This window comes from Mirounga angustirostris, unplaced genomic scaffold, assembly GCF_029215605.1.
Source record: "Mirounga angustirostris isolate CCGP_5_RB_7025 unplaced genomic scaffold, mMirAng1.0.hap1 SCAF_11, whole genome shotgun sequence".
Taxonomy (NCBI): Eukaryota; Metazoa; Chordata; class Mammalia; order Carnivora; family Phocidae; genus Mirounga; species Mirounga angustirostris.
Window position 1 is genome coordinate 89,675,700 of NW_026991719.1, and position 27,206 is coordinate 89,702,905.

General features: G+C 46.7%; 1 protein-coding gene across 2 annotated transcripts; it reads left to right on the forward strand.

Moving 5' to 3' along the window:
• Positions 1-1,022: 1,022 nt before the first annotated feature.
• RTL9 (retrotransposon Gag like 9) lies at positions 1,023-12,442 on the forward strand. 2 transcript variants are annotated; one of them, XM_064574480.1, is made up of 3 exons: positions 1,023-1,526; positions 6,690-10,762; positions 11,303-12,442. In XM_064574480.1, the coding sequence occupies exons 2-3, from the start codon at positions 6,767-6,769 to the stop codon at positions 11,417-11,419; spliced, it is 4,113 nt and encodes a 1,370-aa protein (XP_064430550.1). In that variant the 5' UTR covers positions 1,023-1,526; positions 6,690-6,766; the 3' UTR covers positions 11,420-12,442. The 2 variants fall into 2 exon arrangements, with proteins under 2 accessions (XP_064430550.1, XP_045720445.3); XM_045864489.3 differs by lacking the exon at positions 1,023-1,526 and adding an exon at positions 4,828-4,951.
• Positions 12,443-27,206: the final 14,764 nt, after the last annotated feature.

Genomic DNA, 27,206 nt, shown 5'->3' on the forward strand with positions numbered 1-27,206 from the left:
GTGTTCACTAAGCATTTTCCACCGAGGAATGCAAATTGCAGGAACTTAGTGCACGGGCAACAAAGAACAGGAGAGAAAATGACCAAATACGGAGAGATGGGTTGCAAACCACGGCATTCTCAGGCTGCTCGTGGCGGGTCTTCTCAGCCCTATGATAATTGTGTAAGAATTCCATCCGCGCCCTTATTGACGCCATTGATAAAAATGCTGACCGGGACAGGATGGAGGCTAGCAGCCTCTTTCTAGGTCGCTGTGCAAAGAACCCCACTCTGGCAGTGGTATCGAGCCAGTTTTGAATCGATCCGCCTTTAGGAACTCTGCCTCGGGAAGCCAAGTTCCAGTCTGAAAGTTGCTTGGAGAGCCTTCAGTCGGAAACTGGTTTGTGGTCCAAAGGCTTAATGGCATCAGGCACGTATCAGACATGAGGGCTGCGTCGTCCAAGGGGTGGCATAGGTCAGATGTGTTGGCTAAGTCCCGCCTCAGCAGGGCTCGAATCTGCGCTTGGCAACTTTTATTTCTCTCACGTTCGTTCCTGCGGCCGCTTTCTTTATCTAAACTTAGTGTCCTCGCTTAGGCTAAGGTCAAACTCTGCTCTTCCCTCTTCTGGCCAGAGAGACTTCCTGTCGTAGAGGTATCTGATCTTATGTGTGTTGATATTTTAGCTTTCAGTGATTCCCTAAAGCAGGTCCTTGGACAAGTGCCCACCTTCCAGGAAAATTGCAGCAGCCCTCCGTGCAATGAGAAAGCCCGAGGACTATGTAGTCCACGTTTTGTAAAGTGAAATCTATTTTATTGCAACGACTGTCCTTTATTCTGAGAGCATTGCCTGCTCTTTTGATGTTTAAAGAAAACCCTTGTTATTTTTTTTTTTAATGGAATGATAACTTGGGGTTGTTTGGTTTTGTTTCTTAATGCCTTTCCTTGGAAAAAATAAAAATCTGGCAGCCCACAGTCAGTCCCCCAGTTCTTTGCTTTGCAAGAGCTGTGAGTCAGGAAAGCTGTTCTAGGTACCTCCTATGACCACTTATGTCCTAAGTGCTTATAAATTACCTGCTTCATAATCTGCAGCAGAATCTCTCCGAGGATTGACATCAAGCTTACAGCTCTGGAGTTTACAGTATACCGGGCTGTAGTTTCCTTATGTAAGAAAATTGGGACGCTGCCCATATGTAGTCCTCCGGTATCCCTCCTGTTCTCTCCGATTCCACAGATCCTTCAGGACGGCACCTAACGTGAGGCAGTTCCGTTTGCTCTTCTTATAATGTTCTTTTCCCTATAGAGTTGGACATGCATATACATGTTGTTTGGGGAATTTGCCACACATCCAGTGAAAGCGTAATTCCCAACTAACAGTCAAATCCTTCTCTTTGGAGCTACCCAGAACACACCTACCCTCTCTTCCATATGACAGCCCTTCACAGACTTGAAGACAGTGTTGTGACTCTCCCGTGAGTTAAGAGCACCAGCTGAGTCAGACAGACCCGAGTGACAAGCACAGCTTCACTCTCTCAGCTGTGAGAGCCAAGGTAAGTTACTTGATTTTATTTTCTCTCTACTTCAGTTCTTTAGCTGATTTATAAAAGGGGGGTAAAAAACCCCACTTCATTGGTTTATTGGGCAATAAATAACGTAATGTATGCAAAGTGCTTAACACGCTGGCTGGCAGGGTGAGCATTCAGTAAATGCTGGCTATTTCCACACACCCCCCCCCCCGCCACTCCTCTATTTATAAAGAGCTGGGTGGGCATTTTAAGTGTCAGGGCTGTTGGGGAGCAAGGGGGGCGAGGAGGGTTTCTCCCTCCCTAATTGACCAGGGAAGTCAGAGGACCCTGAAATAGACCAGGTATTTCTTAATCCGGAGGTGGTCTATTTTCAGTTATCTGGGCGCCTATTTGCTGGGGCTGGGGGAGAGCATATTGTCGAGAATCTAGGGAAAGGTTTATTTTCAAGAGCTGGAGAGCTGTTTGTTGACATATTGAACCGTCTCTTGTTTATTCTTATTTCCCCGAGCAGCTAGCCATGCAATCCCCCAAACTCAATTACCTTTTGTGAGGCGGCGGGAGCATGATACCTCCTAGCCGTATTGATCAGTGCAGACTGGGCAGAACGTGAGGGACCTCAGAGATGCTAAGCAGCAATTTCTGGGCTTTTCCTGCCTTAGAAGGCCTCCCCTCTCTGTGTTTGTAGAGACACCGGCATTAATAAAATACAAGTCCATGCCCCAAATGGACCAAGCGTGCAGCGAGAACCGTGTCTCTCTCACTAGCCTCCTTCGAAGGAGGCTGATGACGAATGGTCACCATTGACCAGAACTTGGAATCCTGGAGTGACCAGTGCCAGAATGGTTTTCCAACTGTAGCTCTTTGCACACACTGGGTTTTGCAAGCAATTGCATGATATGAACTCTGAATGCCATTGCAGCTAGAAAAAGTTTGGGAGGAGACACACCCAACTGTGAACAGACAGAGGAATGGGACTTGAGGGGATGGGGGGTGGGGTAGGCTCGGGACTCGCTTTATCTGCATGTAGGATTTCACATTTTTATTCCTAGATTATTTATGTAATTATCAGCCATAAATAAAAGTTAGAAAAATGAGAAATTGCTTTTCAAAACAAAACAGAGCAGAACAAAATACAAAATAAACACAAGCCATTGGGGATATTTTTCAGAGGTCACTACTGACCGAGGAGCCAAGTAGTGCAAGCCTTAAGTGTGTTGGGAGAGAAAGGTTGCTTGGGTGGGGGAGACGTTGGGGATCCCTGGAGAGAGCTTGCAGGGAGAGCAGGAGAGAGGGCTAGACATAGAACCCCAGGGGAACACACCTTTTTGCAAAAGAAAAATAGCTTTTTTTCCCCCCTCGAATACCAGTTCTATGGGTCCATTAGAGACAAACAAGAAAATACAGATAAGAAAAAGACAAGTCAAAATCCCCTTTAATTCCACTGCTCAGGTATGGTCACTGCTAACATTTTGCTCTGTGTCCTTCCAGAGTGTATTTCTTCGATGCAAACATATAGGTAGTTATTTTATAAAAATCAGCTCATCAGTTTCAACGGCTGCTACAGATCCACCATGATTTGTTTAACCATCCAATGAATTGTGTTCTAACCACGGCATTTGAGGTCATTGCCAAATTTTTATGATCCTAAACAACCATGCTTTCTAGCTGTGTGAACTTGGGAAGGCTAGTTAACCTCTCTCTGCCTCTGGGTCCTCATCTGGAAATGAAGGTGATAATCATACCTACCTCGTAGAGTTGTAACACACGAGATCACGTACATAAAGTGTTTGCACAGTGTCAGCACGGTAAACGCCAGCTTCCCTGATTAGGTATAATAGGAATCACAGTTGTTGCTGTTGTTGTTGGCTTTCCTGTGAGTGTCTTTTGATTTAGGGGGGAGCTCTGGGGTCCAACGGACCTGTGTGCTTGTGGTCATGGCAGTTCACCTCACCGGAGCTCAGTTTTCTTATTCGTAAAGTGGGGATTAATAGGACCGAGCTCACGGGGTCAAATGAGAGAATGTTTGTAAAGCCCTCAGCGCAGTTCTTGGCATGTGGGAAGAGCTCAAAGTCAGTTGGTGGTATTATTATTACTATTACTATTATGATCATTATCACCGTGAGTCAGCCACTGGTGAGGGTGGGAGGAGGAAAGTGGCAGTGAGTCGAGCGCTTGGAGCGTTTCCAGCCACTCGTCTGATTCCAAAGAGAGGAAATGATTTGGGGATCCACATTGACCCGGGCCGCAATCTGAGCTTTGACGTTGACTAGCTCTGCGACTCGGTCACAACTTCTCTTAAGTATCAGTGCCTACTTCATAGGTGTGCTCAGCCCGAGGGTCCAGGTAGTGTTGGTGGCTGATTGCGAGCATGGGAAGATTTACAGATGATCTGCATGCCTCCCCCGCAACCCTCAGATTCTGTGTCCCTATCTACCTGGGCTACTTGAACGTCACCTGAAGGCTTTGCCTTCCCCGGGGCTCAGGGACCAATTCTGCCCTGAGTCTGGTGGTTAAAAGGATCATGATTCGGAAAGCTCGAGGGCTCTGGTAAACCTTTCTGCTAGTTCGACTCTGACCTTGTGCCCCGGGTGCGGAAAGCAAGCTGGAGCCCTGCTTCTGTGAGCAAACCCTCACCTGGTAGGCTCGGGACTGGCGTGCTTTTCATGCTGGCTGCCTGCACACCCTAGAGCCTCGCTGTCAAATTCTAGCCCCGTGGCGGGGACACGGGTTGCCAGATTTCCCTCCGTGTATGTGACACGGGGGCAAATTGGCTTTTTATTATTACCATGGCAGGCCTCTATTAATAGCACCCACGGTCCATCGTCTCAAACCCTGGTTTCCCAGCACCTGAAACCCTTGGAACTCTCCTGATCGTTGCACTCAGCCTCCGGCCCCGGTTCCCCTTACCGCTACCCGCTGCCCGCACTTCCACATCACAGCCTGGCCCCCCGGACTCCTGGGTCTGCTCAGCCGCAGAGGGTATGTCTCAGTTCTGTCTCATCTCTGGAATTGCGTGAATCTCCTCTTTTCTCTGGGACGGCCAGAGGCGGGCAGAGGGGGCTGGTGCAACTATTGGGGGTGAGGGGGAAGAGGGGTGGAGTTGCATAGGCCAAGTGCTAAAGCGGAGCTTCTGGAGGGCTGTCAAATGAAAGGCGGCCAGAGGCAAATGTCAGAGCCTATATAGAGGCAGGAATCTGGGACCAGAGAGACGGAGCAAGCACTAGCAAGTCAGGAGCAGTGGGGCGGGTGGGCGGGCAGGCAGGCAGGCTGGCTGGCTGGCGGGCAGGAGGGGGGCGTGGCAGGGGATAGCTAAGGGAGATTGCAGAGAACAGCTGCTGGTACTGGGTCTTACTTTAATGAACTGGCTGGGCATGGGGCATAAGTAAATGGGCCAGACTAAAAGAGCCAGGGGCGCAGAGGACATAACTCTCTTCTCCCTAACTGGCAAGGTAAGATCTTTCGGGGTTTTGCCTGGTGGGGAACTGTGGCGTGTTCAGGGATTTTTCTGAAGATGGGAAGTGGACATCTATGAATGCTCTTTCGACTCATCTTTCCCACTGCACCAATTATTAGGGTAACCAAGGTGCCAGCAGGAGGCTAGTATTTCTTTTCCTACACCCCTTTCCAGGGCTGTCCAGGCTGGAGATTGGCAGGGGGTGGGGAGGTGTTGGTGATGTGACTAAGAGGGAGAAAAGGCAGACAAGGCAGATCATTATAGCACCGTGAGATAGGACATTATGGCATAGTAGGGGGCTCTGGCGTTGAACGTAGCCGGCAATCTGTGTGACTGCAGGCAAGTTATTGAGCTTCTCTGGGCCTTAGTTATCTCGTTTGTAAGATGAAGATGGAGTGCTGAAATCGCTTAGCGTTGTTGTGGGGACCAAAGGAGATGATGCGTGTAAAGTGCCTAGTGGGGTGCTTGCTGGTCAGCGCATGCTCAGGAAATGTTCACTGTTGGCATTTCTGTTGCTAGTATTGTCGTTATTATTATGGAGGCACGATGCCACGAGATTGATGACTTTTGTGACATTGTCCCAAATAAGCAAGTGTTCCGTTTTTGGCATGGGCAGGCTGCGGCGGTGCGTCAACATTGTGTAATGTGCGTCTTGGTTTCCAAGCTATGTGCCAAGAAGCCCCTTCTGGGGCTGCTTATGGGGGCGGGCCGGGAGGTGAAGCTCTGGGATTGCCCACCCACGTGTCATCAGAGAAACTTGCAATCTGTACGTGAAATCTGTACGCCTATAGGTATTCAAGTGATGTTGGAACGGTAACTTAGTGCAGCGTCAGGGATGCCAAAGGCTAGGCAACACCGAGGAGGGGGTGATAGTAAAGAACAAACAGTTTGTACCGTCGCGGTGACCCTATTTAGCCCCAGCCCTGGCTACTCTGAGAAAACTGGCAGAATGGGAAGAATAATGCTATCACACAGGGTATAAAATTCAAATGGGATAATGCTTGCAAATCCCCGTACCTTATAATAGACAGTTTGGAGTTGTGTGCACTTGCCTAAGTATAGTGCCCAGAACGCACTAAGTGAGCAGCGCATGGTAGTGGTAGCAGTTGCTGTGTTTGTCAGTAATAAAAATGATAATATGCAGGATTTTCGGTTCACGGAATGCTGTGATAATAAACAGGATTTTCAGTCCATGGATCAGATAAATGCCTTGCTTTTCCTGGAAGAGACCTTCAGGGCCATCGGAGTAGCAAAATGGGGACTAAACCCCTGGGCAGGACTCAATGAGCCCTAGGAACTAATGATCAGCCCGGGGCAAAGGGCTTTCTCCTGCAGGTCCGCCAGCGCCTTGGCTGCCTTGTGAGCGCTCTGGTGGGAGAGGGAGCCTGCACCTCTCACAGTTTGCCACAAGGTGGCGCTGCCGCTTCATTTGCTCGGGGACGGCCGAGGCTCCCGGCTGCGGAGCTCGCCGGCATTTAGAGCTTTTAGCAGTGGAGGGGTGGTGCCGTGCTGTGGGACTGAGCGGGTTGGTTTGAAGAGAATAGGGCTGGAAGGGATCTTTGCTCTAGCTTTCAGTTCCTTCGTTGTCGCACAGCTCCTTTAACCTGATAGGCCCATCTCTGGTGCCACATAGCTGGCAACGCGCGGAAAAGGTCTCCATCGCGAATCACTGGTCTCTTTCCCAATCTTTTTGATACTGGCTTTTGACTCCTAAACTTGTTTCCTGTTTACAGATTTTCTTGCCGTTTGGGCTTCAGCAGGACACCTTGATCTCATCACGTTAGGGACTCTCTCCGCACTATCTGTGGCCATGGCCGATATGTCGATACCTTTACACTCACTCCGATTCAACAGTATGCTGAGGGAGGAAAATGTCGACCCCCCAAACAGGGGGTCGACCTTCTCTGGACCAATAATAGAGACCAGAGCAGATGTCCAAATCTTACAGTCCCGCGTACAGCCTACAGTCTCGACGTCAGCATCAGCCCCTGGAGGGATGTCTGCACAGTTGATGACATCCGCAGCCTTTGACACCATGTCTGCACCTCTAACGGGAGCACCAAACACTGGAGCACTGTCCCCACCGCTGATGCCAGCCTCGGAATCTGGGGCCCTGTCCCCATTGCTCATGCCAGCTTCAGATGCGGAAGCGCTGTCCCCCTTGCTCATGCCAGCCTCAGATTCTGGAACGTTGTCCCCATTGCTGTCCACTTCAGACTATGGATTAATGTCCCCGGGACTGATGACAATTCCCGACTTTGGAACAATGTCCACAGCACTAATGGCCGCCCCACATTCCGCAGAGATATCGCCCTTGGCAATGCCCGCCTCATCCTCTGGAGCCATGTCTGCACCTACAATGAGCACTCCAGCGTCTGGAGCGATGTCCACACCACTGATGCTGGCCTCAGATCCTGGAGAGCTATCCCCACTCCTGATGCCAGATATAAACCCTGGAGTGATGTCCACGCAGCAGCCAATGCCAGCTCCAGGCTCTGAAGCAATGTCACCATTGCAAATTACCGACGAAGACACTGAAGCAATGTCCAAAGTCCTAATGACCGCTCTGGCCTCTGGAGAGATATCTTCGCTGCTGATGTCAGGCACAGACTCCGAAGCCATATCCTCACTGATAATGTCAGCCCTCTCTTCGGAAACAACGTCAACCCAGCCAACGAGCACCCAAGACTCTGGCGAAATCTCCACCCAGCCAATGTCCGGCCCGGATCCTGGAGTAGTGCCTTCACGGCTCATGTCAGCGCCAGGTTCCGGAGCAGTGTCCACACCACTCCTGGCGGTCCCAGATGCTGGGGATGTGTCCACATTGCCCAAGGCAGCTCCGGATCCTGAATCCGTGTCCCCACTGCTAATGACGGCCCTAACTTCTGGAGTGATGCCCACCCAGCTGATGTCAGCCCAGGACTCTGGAGGGATGCCCCCGCAGCTAACACAAAATCTAGACCCTCAAATCATGTCTACTCCACCAATGAGAGCGGCAGTTCCTGGGGGGATGTCCGCAGGGCCGGCGAGAGCCTCAGACCCCGGAGTGACGTCCACACCACGAATGAGAGCTCTAGCCTCTGGCAATATGCCAACACTGCTAAAGACAGTCCCAGACTCCGCAGCGATGTCCACCCCACTGATGACGGCCACAACCTCCGGAGCCATGTCCACAGAGCAGATGTCAACTGTGGCCTCTAGGGTGATGTCCACGCAGTTAACCATGGCCAGAACTTCTGGAGCGGTGTCTACAGGCTTCCTGAAAGCCACACCGAGTGGGGCAATGTCCACATCACGAATGAGACCGCCAGCCTCTGTGATGATGTCCACGTCGCTAAGGAGAGCCCCAGCCTCTGAAACAGTGTCCATGCTACCACCGCCAGCCCCAGCCTCTGGGCCCGTGTCCACACTGCAGATGAGAGCCCCTGTCTCTGGAGCGATGTCTGTGCCACAGAGGAGAGCCACAGCCTCAGGAGTGGCAGCTGTGCCGCAAATGAGGGTCTCAGCCTCCGGAGCAATGTCCACCCCGCTGATGACAGCCAAAGCCTCTGGAGCCATGTCTCCACTGTTAATGAGAGACACAGCCTCAGGAGTGATGTCCTTGCCACAAATGAGAGCTATGGCCTCGGGAACAGTGTCCAAGCCACTAACGACATCCAAAGCCTCAGAAGCAATGTTCATGCAGCAAATGGCAACCACAGCTTCTGGAGACATCTCCACGATGCTAATGAGAGACACCGCTTCTGGAGCTATGTCCATGCGGCAGATGACAGACACCGCCTCTGCGGGGATGTCCATACCACTAATGAGAGCCCCGGCCTCTGGAGACATGGCCACGCCACAAATGACAGCTGCAGCTTCTGGAACTATGTCCATGCCTCTAATGGGAGCCCCAGGCCCTGGAGCAATGCCCACAGCGTTAATGAGAGCCACAGCCTCTGGAAAGATGCCCAGTCAGCCAATGAGCACCCAAGACTCTGGAGGGATGTCCATGTCGTTCATGAGATCCATGACCTCTGGAGGGTTGTCCCCACGGCAGATGCAAACCCCAGCCTCTGAGATGATGCCCACACCAAAAATGAGAGCCCCAGCCTCTGGGGTAATGTCCACACCACTAATGAGAGCCCCAGACTCTGGAAAGATGTCTGCACTGCTCACCAGAGCTTCATCCTCTGCAGAGATGTCCCCACCACTAATGAGACCCCCGGTTTCTGGAGAGATCGCCACATCTCTGAGAGTCCCAGCTTATGGGGCCATGTCTAGTCCACAAATGACAGCTCCAGCCCCTGGAATGATGCCTATGGCACAAATGAGGGCTCCAGTCCCTGGAGCCATGTCCACACCACTAATGAGATCCACAGCCTCTGAGGGGATGCCCATGCCTCAAATGACAGCCATGGCCTCTGGAGGGGTGTCCCTGCCCCTGATGAGAACCCCAGCCTCTGGAGTGACATCCGCACCACAAATGATGCCCGCAGCTTCCGGAGAGATGTGCACATTATCGATGCGAGCTCCAGCCTCTGGAGTAATGTCCCCACCACTAGTAAGAGCTCCAGTCTCTGGAATCATGTCCACACCACTAAGGAGACCTTCGGCCTCTGAAGCTGTATCCGCAGAGATATCGAGAGGTCTAGCCTCTGGAAAGATGTCCACTGCACAAATGGCAGCCATGGCCTCTGGAGGGATGTCCAAGCCATTAACGAGAGCCACAGCCCCTGGAACAATGTCATCGATGTCAGCCATGGCTTCTGGAGACATGTCTGTGCCGCTAATGAAAAGCATGGCCTCTGGGACAGTGTTTGCACTGCAAACAAGAGTCACAAGTTCTGGATCTATGTCCTTGCCACAGACAACATACGCAACTTCCGGAGGGATGTCTGTGCCGCCAATGAGAGCCTCAGTTTCTGGAATGATGTCCATGCCCCTTCTGAGAGCCACAGCCCCTGGAGGGATGTCCGTGCCACCAGTGAGGGGCCCATTTCCGGGAGCCATGTCCACCCCACAGATGGCAGCCACAGCCTCCGGAATGATGTCCACTCTGGAAATCAAAGCCACAGACTCTGGAGAAACATCTGCCTCTCACATCAATGTCACAGCATCTGGATCAAAGTCCACACCGCGCATGACGGCCACAACCACTGAAACAATGAACCCACCACCACCCCAGGAAGTCCCATCCTTTGGCATGCTGACCCCAGCACTCTGTTACCTCTTAGAAGAGCAGGAAGCAGCCCGGGGTGCATGCTCTGTGGAGGAGGAGATGGAGGTCGATGAAGAGAAGCAAATGAAGGTCTTTTTGAATGACTCAGAGAAAATGGCATTTCTGGTGTCCCTTCATCTGGGGGCAGCAGAGAGGTGGTCCATCTTGCAGATGGAGGTAGGCAACCCCCTCTCAGATGAAAACAAATCTTTCCTGAGCAGATCACAGGGCTTATATGACTCCCTGTCCGAGATAGACATCCTCAGTGCTGTTCTTTGCCATCCCAAGCAGGGCCAGAAGTCAGTCAGGCAGTACGCCACTGACTTCCTGCTGCTGGCCCGACATTTGTCTTGGTCCGATGCCATTCTTCGGACCAGGTTTCTGGAAGGACTCTCGGAAGCTGTTACCACCAAAATGGGCCGGATCTTCCTGAAGGTGGCCGGCAGCCTAAAGGAGCTGATAGACAGGTCTCTCTACACTGAGTGCCAGCTGGCTGAAGAAAAGGATTCCCCGGGCAGCTCCGGCCAGGTTCTGCTGTCAGCCTGTAAGCGGAATAATGAGGAGGCCATGGAGAATGAACTGAACTCTTATCAGCAGACCGAGGAGGTAATGATGGGGAAATACACTCAAGGGGAGTGGTGGGCAGTGATGGGGAATGCACCCTGCTTCTTTGAATAGAATAAGGAAGAGGCGAGAGGGAGGCGTTGAGCTTCTAGCCCCTAACCCCCAACCTGGAGTTTCATCAGTGGCCTGGCTGTGCAGTTATTGGGGGCGTATTAACCACTTTGAAGCAATGCCCCGGCCCAAGTTCCTGGGGCGGGGGTGGGGAGCGGTCTGAGATGGCTAAAGGTCTAAGTCTTCCGATTATGAGGGAACCAGCTGGGGCCCAACTCTCCAATTATCCTAGGGGAGATGTCATCTTTGGGGGGCCGAGTCCTACCTACAGGCACATCTGTTGTGGACCCAGGTCACTAGGGAATTTGGCCAGCCTAGTCGTCGGTCACACATTATGCACATGCGGTACATTAGCCAAGTTTCTCAAACTGCTAAGTTACTGACGTCATCCAGGCAGAACCCCCTTATCATAGTAAGTGTGGCTCTTACCTCTGCTGGTTTTTTTTGTTTGTTTGTTTTTCTCACTCCCAGCACCAGCATGTTCCCAAACGCTGTTACTACCTGAAAGAGCATGGAGACCCTCAAGAGGGTCTGCATGACCACCTTCGCCAGAGCACAGGCCATCACAAGGCCCCCACCAACAAGTAATGCTTTCTGGAATCTTCTCCTGTGATGTCTGACTCCGCTGCTAACTTGAGGACTGGTTCCTGGACCCATTCCATTCAATTACATCATAAACCTTGTGGCCTTCCCCCTTCAGCCTCCCCAGGCACAATCCCCCACCCCCTCGTAACTCCCAGTTGGCTGACTTGACCTTCTTTTTTTACCCCACATGCCTATGACCGGCCCTGACAATCAGAAGTGTGGACCTCAAGAGCGTTTGGTGTGTGAGGTTCTGAACTCCTATTGCCGTCGAGACCAGTCCTAGTTCCTGGTCCAGGGAAAAGTCTAAGCAGGAGAAACCATGTCCTACCTCAAAAACACCTTAGAGCGTCTTGCCACATGTCATCAGGCAAATGTGAGGAAGCCCTGGTCCCATTTCACCCAGCAGGGGATCCTATAAGGAGAGTGATGCCCACTCCAAAACCACCCTTTTCATATGCCCCAACTCATAGCACCTAAAGTGGGTCGCCAGGGCCCTTGCCCTGTTTACAGTCTCCAACCTGAACCATTCGTTTTGACCCACAATAGTAATTATAGTAGTGGTAACATTTATTGATTATGTATTACGTGACCGGTACTGGGCTGACAAGCACCATCTCACTACACTCTCATCATAACCCAACTTGTTCTTGTGTTGTCAACTTCTGACTTCTTGATCTTTTGTCTATGGCCCTTGTTTTGTTCTTTGGTGTCAAATTGCTAGTTCTGATCTCTTGGTGGCTCCCTGAGTAATTAGCTGCCCCCGCTCCCCTTGGCTATTGTGCTTCATGACCGGCACTCTTGATAAAGGTCTTGGTCTTTAAACAGGCATAGATAGTTAGGACATTCTATGAGCAGTGTTTGCCTTCAGGTGGTGGGATTGTGGGTGTTCTTATTTTCCTCTTTCTACTTCTCTGTACTTTCCAGATTCTCTGCGGTAAGCATGTATTACATTTGTAATCATAAAAGTCAATAAAGTTCATTTATGGAAAAAAAAAAAAAAGAATAAACCGTGGCTGACAGAATTTGATTTACGGAGTCCTTCATTCAATCAATATTGATTATCTAACATGCGTCAGCCACTGTTTTAGGGACCGACAGATTAAAAACTCCAAGAGAATGAAAACTCCATTCCAGTGGAAGGGCAACGAGCAAGAAAAGACATAAGTAAGATAGACTGAAATCGTGGTAAAGGCTATGAAGACAAGAAATCGGGACAATGGGGCATCTGATACTCACAGGGCCAATTTATTTATTTAATAATAGTCCACATAATTGGGTTACTCAAAGATCTTTTACAAACAGTAGGAGCGGCATGATGAGAAACATACTGTAGAAAGTTAACTTGGCAGGTGTCAGAGAGCAGTTCTGAGCCCCCTGTTGTAATTCTACAGGTGACTGACTTCCCAGCGACTCAGTCGAGGGCCGGCGCAGTGGGGATGGAAAGAGAGGACAGGCACCAAACGCTCTCTGAGGACTCACATCTGCTATTCCATTACCCTAAACACTGGGTCTGCTTCTAGGAAGAGGAAAATGATTCTCAGAAAAAACAAAGATTGGCAGACAAATTAGCGGCCCCATGGTAATATACATAAGCATCTGGCTCTGCAGGCTGCCTGTAGATGTATCAATCACCAGTGCTGTTGCCTCTGGGGGGGAAAAGAGGGGACAAGAAGTTGGGAAACCCAAATTCAAGGCGGGGGAGAGGCTCACAGCTCTTAGCTCAGCAAAGCATGGAAATGGATGTACGGAATCACAATTGGCGTCTGGAAAATGTCTATGAGAAAGAAAATGTCTTAAAATTGAAACTTTTTTTTTTTTTTTAAGAGAGAGAGAGAGATAAGGAGCGGAGGGGCAGAGGGAGAAGGAGAGAGAGAATCTCAAGCAGGCTCCACTCCCAGTGTGGAGCCCGATGCACGGCTTGATCTCACGACCCTGAGGATCATGACCTGAGCTGAAATCAAAAAACATCCGCTGAACCGACTGAGCCACCTAGGCGACCCCAAACTGATTTTCTTATAGCCGTGAGCATGGAGAACAATAGCAATTCTTTTTTAAAGAACATGTTATCATTGAAGTAGAGTTGACGTTCAGCGTTCGATTAGTTTTAGGTATACGACATGATGATTCAACAATTCTGTACATTACTCAGAGCTCATCACTGTGAGTGGACTCACCATACAACATTATTATGATATTATTGACTATAGTCCCTAGGCCGTACTTTGCATCCCTGTGACTTGTTTATTTTCTAACTGGAAGTTTGTACCTATTAATCCCCTGATTCTTTTCTTTATTTTCTTCCCCATGTTTCTTCCCTTTCCTTTTGCCTCTGCTCTTCTTTAAGCAAATGTCACTAAAGGTAAATGGAACAAAAGAAGCCCAATCAGATCCTGCCGGAGCTCAATGCCTGCTTGCTCCTCTACCCACCCCAAAGGTTATATTTAGAAATGTTTCAAGAGCCACTCAGCCTCTACATAGAGCTGGGCTATCATATGCCCAAGTACTTGAGACAGTTTTGTCTGCTGTAAAATAGTGTTCAAGTTTCCCCGGGCCTCGCTGGCCTGTGGGTAAAAATAAGGTCCCATAAGCAGTAAAAACTCAGATGGCACTGGCCCCTTTCCCCACTCGTGTGTTACACGACTTCAAGTCCTTGAAGGTTTCCTCCAGGGATCTGTGGAAGACCCTGGCGGGTTCTCGTGTTCTGAGCTCTCCGGTTCCCACCCTGCCTCATGGCATTCAGCTGCCCACGTTGCCACATGAGGATGGCCTCTCCGCCCCAGCTGCTGGTGGGTGCCTCTGGCTGTGGGAACCCAGAGGCCCCTGCTGGGGTGGGGCATGGAATCGGGCTGCCCTCCCTTCAGGCAGCTTTGGCCGATGGGTCACGGGTGGGGGATGGGCCATGGGAGGTGGTGGTGGTAATTCTCCTCCCCCTTCTGTGCCATGCTCTGCCCCTTTGTCACCTGGACACCAAAGCATTGCTTTTACCCTGTATCCCAGTGAGGCCCATGGGAGAAGGGTGGCTTCAGCTGCTTCCTGTGACAACCTCTCCCCGGCCACACACCACCTCTCCCCTTGCCCCAGCTCTCCAAGCTATAGAGGGATTTTTGTTGTTGGTGTTCCCCTTATGGGTCATGTGCTTCCTTCCTTCTCACCTCGTCCAAAAGCTCTGTGCATCTTGAACACATGCAGGGTGGGGGAGGCAGGCGGCTTGATCCCCTTGTGATCTAATGGAGGCTTTATAGGACAATAGGTACTGCAAGCCACTCTACCTCTCAGGACCTTGGTTTCTCAAATGGGAATAATCATCACCATCCCACTAACCTCACAGCATCATGGAATAAAAGCCCGGAAGGGGTTTGTAAAAATCAAATGCAGGACATACAAATGTAAGATCTCGTTACTTGTAAAGCTAAAGCTCGGCCCTGAGGAGGTTGGGAAGTGGAGGGTAGGGCTGGTTGGGACATCTTCAGCATCCGATCTCTTCAGGGGTTCTATTTAAACTGTGGAGGAAGATCTAAAAGAAAATTCTTGACTGAAGACTGGCAAAAGCCACCTTTTAATATGAGTATCTGTTGAGTATTGACCAGGGGCCCAAGCTCTGGACTAACTTCTTTACCTGCATTGGCCCATGTCCTCTTCAAAACAACTGTGAGATGTGGGTGCTCTCATTAACCCTATTTTACAGACTGAGAATCTCTGGCACAGAGAGGTTAAGTAACTGGCTCAAGGCTCCAGAGCGAAAAAGTAGCAGAGATGGGATTTGAACATGTGCGGTCAGGCTCCAGAGCCCCTAATCCACTATGTATATACATGGCTTTGTTATTCCGAGCCAGATGGCCACTGGGAAGATTTACCCTGTGCCCCAGAACAAATCTGCCACCCAACAGCAGCCAACATTCGAAGCTCATAAAGTTTAGGCCTGAACAAAAATGGCCCTGCTTTCCCTTTTCACTGTCTTAGGTCCAGATGTGAATCCTCCTCGGGGTATCTGGGGAAAGTCTGCAATATTCAAGGAAAAAGGAGTAATTGTGTGGTGCCCCAGGGCTCAGGAGATTCTGCCCAGGGGCTAGCTGCAGCCTCAGGGTGGAGCAGCCTCTGTTCTGAGCTCTGGGCTGGGAAGGAAGCTATGATTCTCCCCTGGGCATCTTCCCATTGAGAAAAAAAAAATTCATCCTGGGCCCAGGCATCTGTAGAAGGGTATAGGACCCGAAAAGTGGAAGGGATTTTTGTGGCTGCACCAAGAGCTGGCTCCTCTTTCTTAACAGCTCCTTTCCCCTCTTTTTCAGGAAACGGGGGAGGGGTAAGGAAGAAAGAGATGATCGATCATTTGGATACTCCGGACCCCTGCCTTCCAACACCACCCTCCCCTTGGAAGGTTATCCTAGTTCCAACCCTGGGGTGAATGCTCACATTAAAAAGGCATCAGACACTTCCAGTTTAAACAACTTGATAGAGATAATCTGGAGTAGCTTCTCCCATTACCAATGCAAAGACATGCTGGTTAAAATCTGTGTGTGGGGGGGTGTGGGGTGGGGAACTCACAGCTGAGCCTCAAAAAAAAAGAAAGGGAAATCCCCAGGGGCAAAAAACCAAAGAGGGATTTTAATGGCAGACCAATAAACTCTTGAGCCCTCCAGGGCAGAAGTGATAGAGTAGGAAGAGATACAACCTAGCTGACAATGGAAAGCTCACACAGTCCTTCAGGAGCAAAACCGGAACGTCTGACCCTCCAACACTGCTCACCTACAACTCAAGAGTCAGTATGAAATGTAGACATTTTCCAACAAAGACTGAGTCAATTCACCATTCCTACAAAAGGTGCTGCTCTTAGAGCCAGGCTAGGCTTGGGGAAGCTGGCAAGATTTAAAAAAGAAAAAAGCTCCCGTCCCTTGACAACCTTTGCTGAAAATTTCACTGGTCTAAGCACTGGTGTATAATCGGGTATGGAACAATCTGGCTGTGAGTTTCCCACGATACCCTCTAATATCTTTTTTAAAAATCTGACAATTTTTTGGTCAGACATTTACTGAGATATACCATATACTTCACCCGTGTATTTTTAATTTTAATTTTAATTTTTGAGAGAGAAAGAAAGAGTGTGAGCAGGGGGTGGGGGTGCAGAGGGGCAGAGGTAGAGGGAGAGAGAGAATCCTAAGCAGGCTCCATGCCCAGCACAGAGCCCGACGTGGGGCTCTATCTCACAACCCTGAGATCATGACCTGAGCCGAAATCAAGAGTCGGTCGCCCAACCGAGACTCAGGCACCCCTACTTCACCCATTTAAAGTGTATAATGCAAGGTGGGTTTTTTTGTTTGTTTTTTTGTTTTGTTTTTAGCATATTCACATAGTTGTGTAACCATCACTACAATCTAATTTTAGAACATTCGCATAACCCCAAAAAGAAACTCTACCAATTACACATTCACTCCCTGGGCCCTCTTCCCCCAGCACCTGGAAACCACTAATCTACTTTCTGTCTCTAAAGATTTACCTCTTCTGGACATCTCGGATAAATGGAATCATATTACATGTGGCCTTCTGTGGCTGGCTTCTTTTGCTTAATATAATGTTTTCAAGGTTCAATAATGTCATAGCATGTAACAGTAGTTCATTCCTTTTTCCAGTTGAATAATATTCCATTGTACGTATATACTATGCTTTATTTATCCCTTCATCATTTGGTGGAGATTTTGGTTGTTTCCACTTTTTGGCTATTATGGATATTGTTGCTATGAACATTCTTCTACAAGTTTTTGTGTAAACATTTCTCATGCAAACGTAATGGAGTGAAATTGCTGGAGCATATGATAATTTTATGTTTAACCATTTGAGAAACTGCCAAACTGTTTTTTTGAAGTGATTGCACCATTTTGTATCCCCATCAGCAGTACATGAAGGATGCAAGTTCTCCACATCCTCGCCAACACTTGTTACTATCTCTTTTGGATTATAGCCATCCTAGTGAATATCCCATTGTGGTTTTGAATTGCATTTCCCTGATGGCTAATAATGTTGAGTTTCCCTCTAATATCTTTTTGATACAAACTCAACAATCTTGCAACACATTACCATGATTATTGTTGAAAGCTTCACTTTGGGAGAGTATTCTGCAAGAAGCTACAGCTCCTTTGCTGTCCAGCCCACCTCCAACTATGCTCTTTCCCCAAACCTTCTCAGAATTAGACGGGAAGGGTTTAGAAGGGCAAAGTCTCATGGCGCCACCCAGGCCCATAACAGCTTTATTTCTATTGCTGCTTTCTGCAACAGAGATTGCCTCAGAAGAAAGGTGAGTGTGGGCTTATATTTCAGGTTTTTCTGGAGGCCCAGAAACCCTAGCTCAAAAGAAAATTTGCAGAGCCATGTGGCCTCTTTCCTGTGGATTCTTCCTCCTTGGACCGAAACCAAAAATAGCCCAGACAAATCATTCATTGCTGTGGTCTTCTATTGGGCTAAGACACCACTCAGAGTTTCTCCATAACGCAATCACCCAGAGAGAGAGAGAAAGAGAGAGAGAGAGAGGATGAAACAAGATGAAAATCTCCATCCCAATTCCAGCTGTGCCAGTGGCATGTGTGATCTTAGGATCTTAGGCAAATCGTTTAACCATTCTGGGCCTCAGTAGCCTCATCTTTATCATTGTTTGATTCTTATTAGAGGTGATAATTCCTTTTTTGTTTGGACAGGCTCTGGGTGTAGGACGGTGTCTAAGCGGCCTGGGGTGAGGACTGCTGGGTGGAAGCCCAGTGTGAGCCATTGCTAGAGGGCAGCATTGTATCAATAATTATTCTAATGACACTGGCTGAGGTGTGGTCGCCTCGGAATTCTTTAATTCAAAAATGTAGTCTTTTCCTCACCCATAAATAGCCTTTTCACAAAAGGAAGGTAATTTCTGCAAATCTGTAGAGAAACCAGAGAGAAGAGTGCATCTGGCCCCCTTCACGTTTCATTGTCCATTAACAAATTTCAGATTGCAAAAGAGAGATAGTGTATTATAATTTCTAATTAAACCTATTTGCTTTTGGTCCCAGTTGGATACAGTTGCACAAATATCTTTTCCTCCTTGAAGACCCCACCAGCACCATGTTGGAAATGTTCAAATTCATTTGCAACCTCTCCTAAAGATTTGATTTACAGATTCAGTGACAGAATTTCTTATTAGAACACTTACTATTTTCAATTTCCTCCTTCCTTGGCTTGTATTTATTACAACCAAAAAAATAGAATACTTAAGCAATGGATCTGTTATAAAGAATCATCCAGGGGCACCTGGGTGGCTCAGTCAGTTAAGCATCTGCCTCTTGATTTCAGCTTTGGTCATGATCTCAGTGTCATGAGATCGAGCCCTGCATCGGTCTCTGCACTCAGTGGAGTCTGCTTGGGAATCTCTTTCTCCCTCTCCTTCTGCCTCTCTGCCCCCCCTCTTTAAAATAAATAAATAAACATTTTTTAAAAAAGAATCACCCAGAAATTCCCCATTAAATCTTTTGATTACTTGCCACATTTCACCGTGGCTAAGATTCTGCATGTCAAGGTGGCAGCCCAAGTCACTCATCTAGGCAAAAAATATATGTGGCTGCAATAACTGGTCAAACCATGTATTTCTGGCTGTGTCCCCTTCAGCTATTGCAGGGCAAATGAGCAATTAATTAGTAATGTCTGCTAAGAACAGGGATCTGGGTGTACAAGTTGAGAAAATTGCCATCCTTAAGGTAAAGTCATGCAAATGGACTTGATTTATTATTAATCATGACGACAATAAAGAAAATAGTATTTTTAGGGGCATCTGGGTGGCTCAGTCATTAAGCGTCTGCCTTCAGCTCGGGTCATGATCCCAGGGTCCTGGGATCGAGGCCCGCATTGAGCTCCCTGCTCAGTGGGAAGCCTGCTTTCCCCTCTCCCACTCCCCCTGTTTGTGTTCCCTCTCTCGCTTCTCTCTGTCAAATAAATAAATAAAATCTTAAAAAAAAAAAAAAAAGAAAAGAGTATTTCTAATAGCAAAGTAGGATATTAGTGAAAGGGAACTGGGGTATCTCAAAACACCTCCAGACTACGACTGGTCCTGGGTGGGAGGGTACAGCTAATCCTCAAGAACTTCTAGAATCAGGGACTTGAATGCCACCAGTGTTCTTGGTTTTTCTCTCTGATTCTTAGCTCTGCATCTCTCTGCACACTGACGTACTTCTTTTCTCTCTATAGGCTGGCTTTCTCCACGTGGTGGGTAATTGGAACCTCTAGAGCGACTCTGTCCAATATGGCAGCCACCCATCACATGTGGCTACTGAGCACTTGAAATGTGGCTAGTCCGAATTGAGATGCGATGGCTGTTAAGTATACAACACACACTAGATTTTGAAGACTGAGTATGAGAAAAAAAGAATCGAAGCATCTCATTAATTGTAAAAAATTGCATGTGGAAATGATAACATAGTACATGTATTGTGTGAAATAAAACACATTAAAATTAATTCCACCCATTTCCTTTCTTAATGTGGTAATTAGAACACTTAAAATTACATACTTGGCTCACATTATATTTCTATTGGACAGCACTCCTCTACCACATTGCAACTTACAGCTACTTGGGAAGTGGTTGATTGAGTTCTCTTGGAGCAAAGCACAAAAAATGAAAGAGGCCTTGTTGATGAAGTTGGTCCAAACGTCCACCAGAGGCATTCTTATGTGGTGCAAGGGGGTGGATCACGTGAAGGCACAGCAGCTCCACCTGGGACATAAAGTTGGGTTAGCCAGAGAGACAATTCCCAGAAGCATGGAGGGGGCTACTAGATTGATAAAGCAGAAGATATTCTCTAATCTGGGATCATCCTAAACGCCTTCTCTTTTTTTTATCCTCAAGCTCCAATAACCAATTATGTAGCAAGTTTTATTGATTCTATCTCCATCTACTTTTCGCCGTCCTCAATGTATCATTCTCTTAGTTCACTCACTGTGTTCTCAACTGGGGCTATGCAGTCACTGGCAAATGACTTTTAAACAAGTGTAATATACAACCAAAAGACTGTCTCTTCTCTCGAGCCAGGCATTTGGGAAGACACACACTTATTTCCAAACAAGATGGTTTCAGTTGTGTCCAGTTTCCGCCACTTATCATACATGTGAACAGGCCTTGTCACTTAGCTTCTCTGGGACTCAGTGTGCACATCTCTAAATTGGGACTAGTATGAACCCTACTTACCAGGGTGGTTGGTATTACTCAGGGAAAAACCATTGTGAGAGTCCTTTCATATGGACACCTCCTATAGAACTGCCATAGTTGCAGGGATATAAATATTTTCAGCAGCAGCAACTCTTCTTTCTTTGAAAGTAGATTTGATTTTGCAAAAGGTCAGAAATCACTGAAAGTCATGTCTAATGAGATGTGTGCTCAAACTGGGTAATACCAAGTCTGGCAAGAGAGACAGAGAGAGAGAGAGAGAGAAATAGAAAGCAATGATACTATCTTTATTATCCTTTCAAGAGAGGTTCTGAAAGTGTTTATTGCAGTAGCAAACATTGCTGGGCTAAGTGGGTAGTCTTCAGCACTTGCATGTGGAAGAACTCCAGTGTTGCTTTTATATGTACATTAAAAACAGTCTGGGGCGCCTGAGTGGCTCAGTCGGTTAAGCGACTGCCTTCGGCTCAGGTCATGATCCTGGAGTCCCGGGATCGAGTCCCGCATCGGGCTCCCTGCTCGGCGGGGAGTCTGCTTCTCCCTCTGACCCTCCTCCCTCTCATGCTCTCTCTCATTCTCTCTGTCTCAAATAAATAAATAAAATCTTGGAAGAAAAAAAAAAACAGTCTGACTACTGGCTGGCTCAACCTTGAAAATAACTGTGCTTTAAAGAACTTTTTCTTACAAAATTGTTTCTCTCAAATATTGCTAACAACCCTGTAGCAGTGGGGTAGGTCCCATTCCCAATTTAGAGACGTGGAAACTGAGACACAGGGTTGCTAAATGATCCACTTTTGATGAAAAAACTGCCCAGAGACAGAGTCTGGATGTGATTGGACCATTTGGCTCTGAGCCTTGTCTTCTTTCTGTTGAATATGCTGTCTTCTTGGCATCTCCATTTTCTTTTTCACGTAAATTCATAATAATGATAATAATTACAATGATAAAATGGAAGTGCGGAGAGGTGAAAGGATTTGTCCAAGGACACAGTTAGAGCTTAGGTTTGGATGCAGAGATCACCCTGTTAGTCTGCTTGCTGATCTGCTCTTTCCCCTAAGCAGCTCACGCATTTATTTTTTACCATCAACACCCGCCTGTCTACTGGCCCTGCCTATCTACTAACACCTGCCTGTCTACTCGCCCTCAACATCATACCAAAGTCCTCCTGCTGCCACCATTCTTCTGGCATAGCTTTCTCTGATGACCTCTTAGATAATAAATCCGGTGGCAGGCACACACAGGTAGTATCATTTTAGAAGTGGGGGGGGTCCAAATCTGTGTAAGGAGACTATAACCACAGCAGCAAATGAACCAGAAAATGTCAGAGGCTTAACACAATAGAAGTTTATTTCTCACTCATGTAATAGACCAGTGTGGGTGTTCTTAGTGGCTAGCTTTCAGCCACGGGGTGTTTCGGGAACCCTGAGTCCTTCCATATTGTGCCTTGGCTATACTCCGCAGCCTGAGATTCCATTTCATTGGTGAACACTAGTCACACGGCCTCATCTAGATGCAAGGGGGACAGGAAACTATAGTCCCTCACTGGGCTGCCCTCTCCCTGTAACAGTGGTACTTTCAGGAAGAGAGAATGCAAGTATTAGTGGACCACTATTCTTTTCTATCACACAAGCTCAGAAATGTTGCAAGGTCACACAGCTATTAAGTGGTAGGAAAGGGGATTTGAAGCCAAGTCTGTCTAAATCTACAATTTGTCCTCTAAATTATCATGCCTTCTTTTGATGAGAGAATTATGTTCTTAAAAAAAGAACTCAGCTGATCTATCTCATGACCTCTAATCACACATTGCAAGGTAGAAGTACTCAGGAATTCTGAAATGATGATAATAATGTTCAGTTTACTTTTGCACTTTTGATCCACATCCTCGCCTTCCAGCTGATCCTTTCCTGGTATTTCCATGTTAGAGTCTACCACTCTGAATCCACTAATTTGTCCTACCTAGTAGGAAATTAATTTGCCTTTCATTTTCACATACACTCCAACAGGTTGCACAAATGGTAGTTTCATTTATTCAAGTATTTTAAAAGCAAATAACTCAATGCGAATAACTGGTTAATTGAAACATTATTAATTGGCTGTTCGAAACTCTAAAACCAGTTCTTTGACCTGCCACCAATTCCTTCTCTCTTCAGAAGTGCTTTGAGACTCTGAATCCAACTGTGGATGGAGCCAAAAGAAATATTTACATTTCCGTGTATCCATGTTGTCTGATATACGGTTGACCCTTGAGCAACTGTCAAGTTGACCCCTAACAGTAAAAAATCTGCATATAACTTCTGACTCCTCAAAAACTTAACTACTAATCACTTATTGTTGGTCAGAAGTCTTACCAATAACACAGACAGTTGATTAACAAGTATTTTGTATGTTATATGATTCATATACCATATTCTCACAATAAAGTAAGCTACAGAAAAGAAAATATTATTAAGAAAATCATAAAGAAGAGAAAACACATTTACAGTACTGTATTTATGGAAAAAATCAGCATGTAAGTGGACCCACGCAGTTCAAACTCTGTCTTGTTCAAGTGTCAACTGTAAATCTCCTTCCTTTATTTTACTCACCCCAATTCAAGTACTTCTTTCCAGAATCCCTGATTAGGAAATGTCCTGGCTGCCTTGAAATAATTGAAATACATGATCTTTGCTAAGAATGCTTGAATTTGTGAGAAACTCCTGGCGATGGCTGAAGACAAAGGTGTAAGCTTTACTAGGTGGGGACCCGAGTGTCACCAAGGTCAAGATATCAACTCCCACTGTGGCCTTGACTCAAGCTTTTATTTTCCCTCTGGAGAGAAGACTGTTCACCTCTTAGCTAATACTTGGGAGGGGCCCAAAGACCAACCTTCTACACCAAGAGGTCCCATTCTGAGTTTAAACTATGCCCATGACTAGAATTCAGATGTCTCCTTGCATGTAAGTCTACTTGCATGAGGGACTTAGAAATTTCCTAGGAGAGAATTCATCCCTACTGGAGAGGGAGCTAGGCCTACAGTCTTGGTCCAATTACAGAGCCCTAGTATGGGAAAGGACGACTGACTTGGAGGAACACTGTGATATCTGTCATTTGGTTGTGTTGCTAATTCAATATCCCTTTATTAAGTGTGAATAAAATGGAAGAATCCTTTCTTCTACTTCGCCATAGAACTCCATGCAGCTTTGGTGCCTTGAGGACTCCAAGTGTCAGTCCCAGTAGAAGTAGGAGCTGTGTCTGGAAGAAGTGACAGCAACCAGCAGATACTGTGGTACCCAGCAAAAGCCTGTTATGGAGGCCATAGAGTTGAATCTCAGAATGGCAAAGTGAGTCATCATTGTCACAAAGGAATAACCCATGTTTTTTCTGACTTTGGTGCCTAATCCTTGCAAAGTTTTCTCTGAGAGTTCTGGATGTTGTCTCTCAGGTAGGCACAAAGAAGTACAGTCCAAAAAAGCATGTGGTGTCTGCCATTTTCCCCCTTAGCACTGTAGTAGGCTTTTGAAGACATTGCTTCAACCCCAACTCCTGAAATGAGCACATAATTAGGAACCCTGACAGGGGCAAAGGTCATTCCTTGGCATTTGAATTGGTATCAGGGTCTGTAGACCCCAAACAAAGTGGCCACATTCTCATGATCCAAAGAGCATGAACATACGAACCATGTGGGGAAGTCCAATTCTTTGTGCTAGAAAGATCGATGTGAGATGAAAACCGACCCAGGTAAAAATGGAATTGCAAGGGCTTAGAGCTGCAGCTCTTGAGTAGAGCCAAATGGGGATGGCTTAATCCACAGAAATAACTGCTTCGTGTTACTGATTTTCAGAAATTTTGTTGTATAGAATTTGGCTTATTGATCTATTACACTTTCAAGACAGCACAGAACATCCAGTACTATCTTCACTTCTGACATCAGGAGAAGGAGATCATATATCCCTGAATGCAGTTTCCTCTGATGAGGCCCAAAAGGCATTAGCCACTATTCTTGCTGTATCTGTTGCCTTTACTTGGCCTTGCTACTGGAGATTCTACCCCTATTCTGGACACTTTATCCTCTAAATTTCTCTCTTTACTCAAACTGTGTCACAGAGAATATTTGAGCTTGATAAGGCAGTAGTGATCTTTTTTACTGGGGCACAGATAATTCAGGACAGGGAAGTGTGAAAAACTTGAGGAGAATGTACATTTGCAAACATTATTTGCTCATGCATTCATTGAACATTTATTGAGTGACTAAGTTATATTAGGCTCTGTCTGAAGTGTTTATTGACTACATATAGATTTAAATGAACACCTATACATGAATGTGTGACTATGAGTCTATTCAAATGCTCTAAAGATGAACAAAACTGATATGGGCCTTTTTCTTTTGGTATATATTCCTTTTCCTTCATCTAACCACTCCCCCCTTCCATGCAGAATTGTAGGTGATCCAGGAGAGACCCAATTCTGGTAGGCACATAAATGGCTCCCCTAAGATGTCTGCATTCTACACACTGGAAACTGTAAATATGTTAGGTTATATGGCAAAGGAGAATGAAATTTTGCAGATGGAATTAAGGTCATTAATTAGCTGACCTTGAGATGAGATTATTATGAATTATCCAGGTGTGCCAATATAGTCACAAGAGTATTTGTAAGAGGACGAGGGAGGCAGGAGAGAGAACCCGAGTAATGCAGCATGAAAAGGACTTGGCCCTATGTTGCTGGCTTTGAAAGACGAAAGAGGGGAGCCAAAAATTGAGAAACACAGGAAACCTCTAGAAGCTGGAAAAGGCAAGGAAGTAGGTTACCTGTGGAGCTCCCAGAAGGAATGTAGTCCTGCCTATCTCTTGATTTTAGCCCAGTGAGACCAATTTGGACTTCTGACTTCCAAAACTGTAAGATCATAGATTTGTGCTATTTTAAATCACTAAGTTGGTGGTAATTTGTTACAGCAGCAACAGGAAAACACATACAATAAGAAATTGTCTAAATCAGTAATTCTCAACCTTGATGGCATAATACATTCACCTGTAGATCTTTTAAGATCCTAATGTTCGGGTCACACTTCAGACCAACCAGAAACTTGGGAAATGATATTTAGGCATCATTTTTTTAAGCTTCCCAGATACTTCCAATGCATAACAAGATTAAGAACCACTGGCTCAACTAAATGATTTTTTTGGTATCACTACATTCTAACGGTGAAAATCTTGCTTGGCTGAGCACAGTCTCTTCTTACCTCTTTCTACCAGTTTGTCTTTCAGCAGGACAAGAAAAAGTCAAAAGAGAATCAATGCCCAGAATCCCTGGGACCTGAGGCCAGACGAGAAGAGCTTAACACATCCTCTCAAGGAGCTGAAATGGAAGGTAAAGCAGGGGCAGGTGTTCTCACCTAGCCTCTGTTTTGGTAGATCCATTCTTTTCTGAGTGCTTGGATGTGTATCTAATTGTAAAATGCCATTTGTTTTATTTTCAGTAAGGCACCTAAAAGTCATTGGAAGATGAACACAAGCTGCCAAGTGCATCTTCAAGGGTGACCTCTCCAGACTTCCATGGAAGAGAGCCAAGTCAATTGCATGCCTGACCAAATAGACCCGTCAGTTACCAGAGACAAGTGTGACCCATGTCTGTGTTACTGGCATCAGCAAGCTGGAGCTTGGAGTTCTTGGCCTAGGTAATGTAAAACTGAGAGTTGTTTTCTAAAGAATGGGGACTAAGGAATAGGGCGTATATGAAATTAACTGTCTTTAGCAAAAATGAATTATATATACCCTGAACCTGATTCCTGTTATAGATTCAACCAGAATTTACTGTGGCAGTTTGGCTATGACATATAGGTAATGTGGGCCCAGACAGTCATATTAAATCTTTCTGGCTACAAAAGAACATGCCATTTCATTGCCGGTCTAACAACAAAGCTTTCCAATGGACTATTTTCTGATCTGGCAAGGGGGCTGATAGATTTCTATACATTCATGGAGAGCATGGAGAATACAGAAAGCCTGCTTTAGTCCATAAAGGTAGGACATGTATATAAGGCTGCCATGATCCACTCTTCCCTGGGTTAGGGTTTGGTCCAAGGCAGATCAAATGCTTTCTGTAGAACTGACTCCAAAAACCTGAGCAGGGACAAAGCGCCAAGACTAGGGGTCTGCAGGCTGTGACTTGCACCAGTTCATTAGCAGTGATTATATGCATCTCTGCATTTAATACCAACATAATGGTAGCTTAAAATTGACTATGATGGGTGTATTTATGCCACAGAGCTTGGCAAATGCTACAAGTCAGTCTCCCCAATCCTCTCTCCTCCAAAGAGCTGGTTGTTCAATATTCACCAACACACTGGAACTTGCAATACAGTAAAACTGGGTCTGAAAGGTATGGTGAGAGGACGAGGAATGTTTTGTTTGGAGAAGAAAGATCTGAGTGAACCTAACTGTTGCTAGGGGAAGAAGGCTCAGATACCTTCTTTATTTCTCTAAAGGGTAAATCAGAGCTACTGTGCATAAATGCCCATGTGTATGTGTATGTGGCAGAGGATTAAATGGAAACTGGATTCAACTCAATATAAAAACCAAGAATTTATTAATGTTCAGTATCATTCAAAAGGAGACAATTTTATCTCAGGAGATAGTGACATTC

Coding starts and splice junctions, on each gene's coding strand:
- RTL9 (XM_064574480.1), top strand. CDS start 6,767: ATGGCCGATATGTCGATACCTTTACACTCACTCCGATTCAACAGTATG. Junction 10,763..11,302: donor CTTATCAGCAGACCGAGGAG/GTAATGATGGGG, acceptor TCTCACTCCCAG/CACCAGCATGTTCCCAAACG.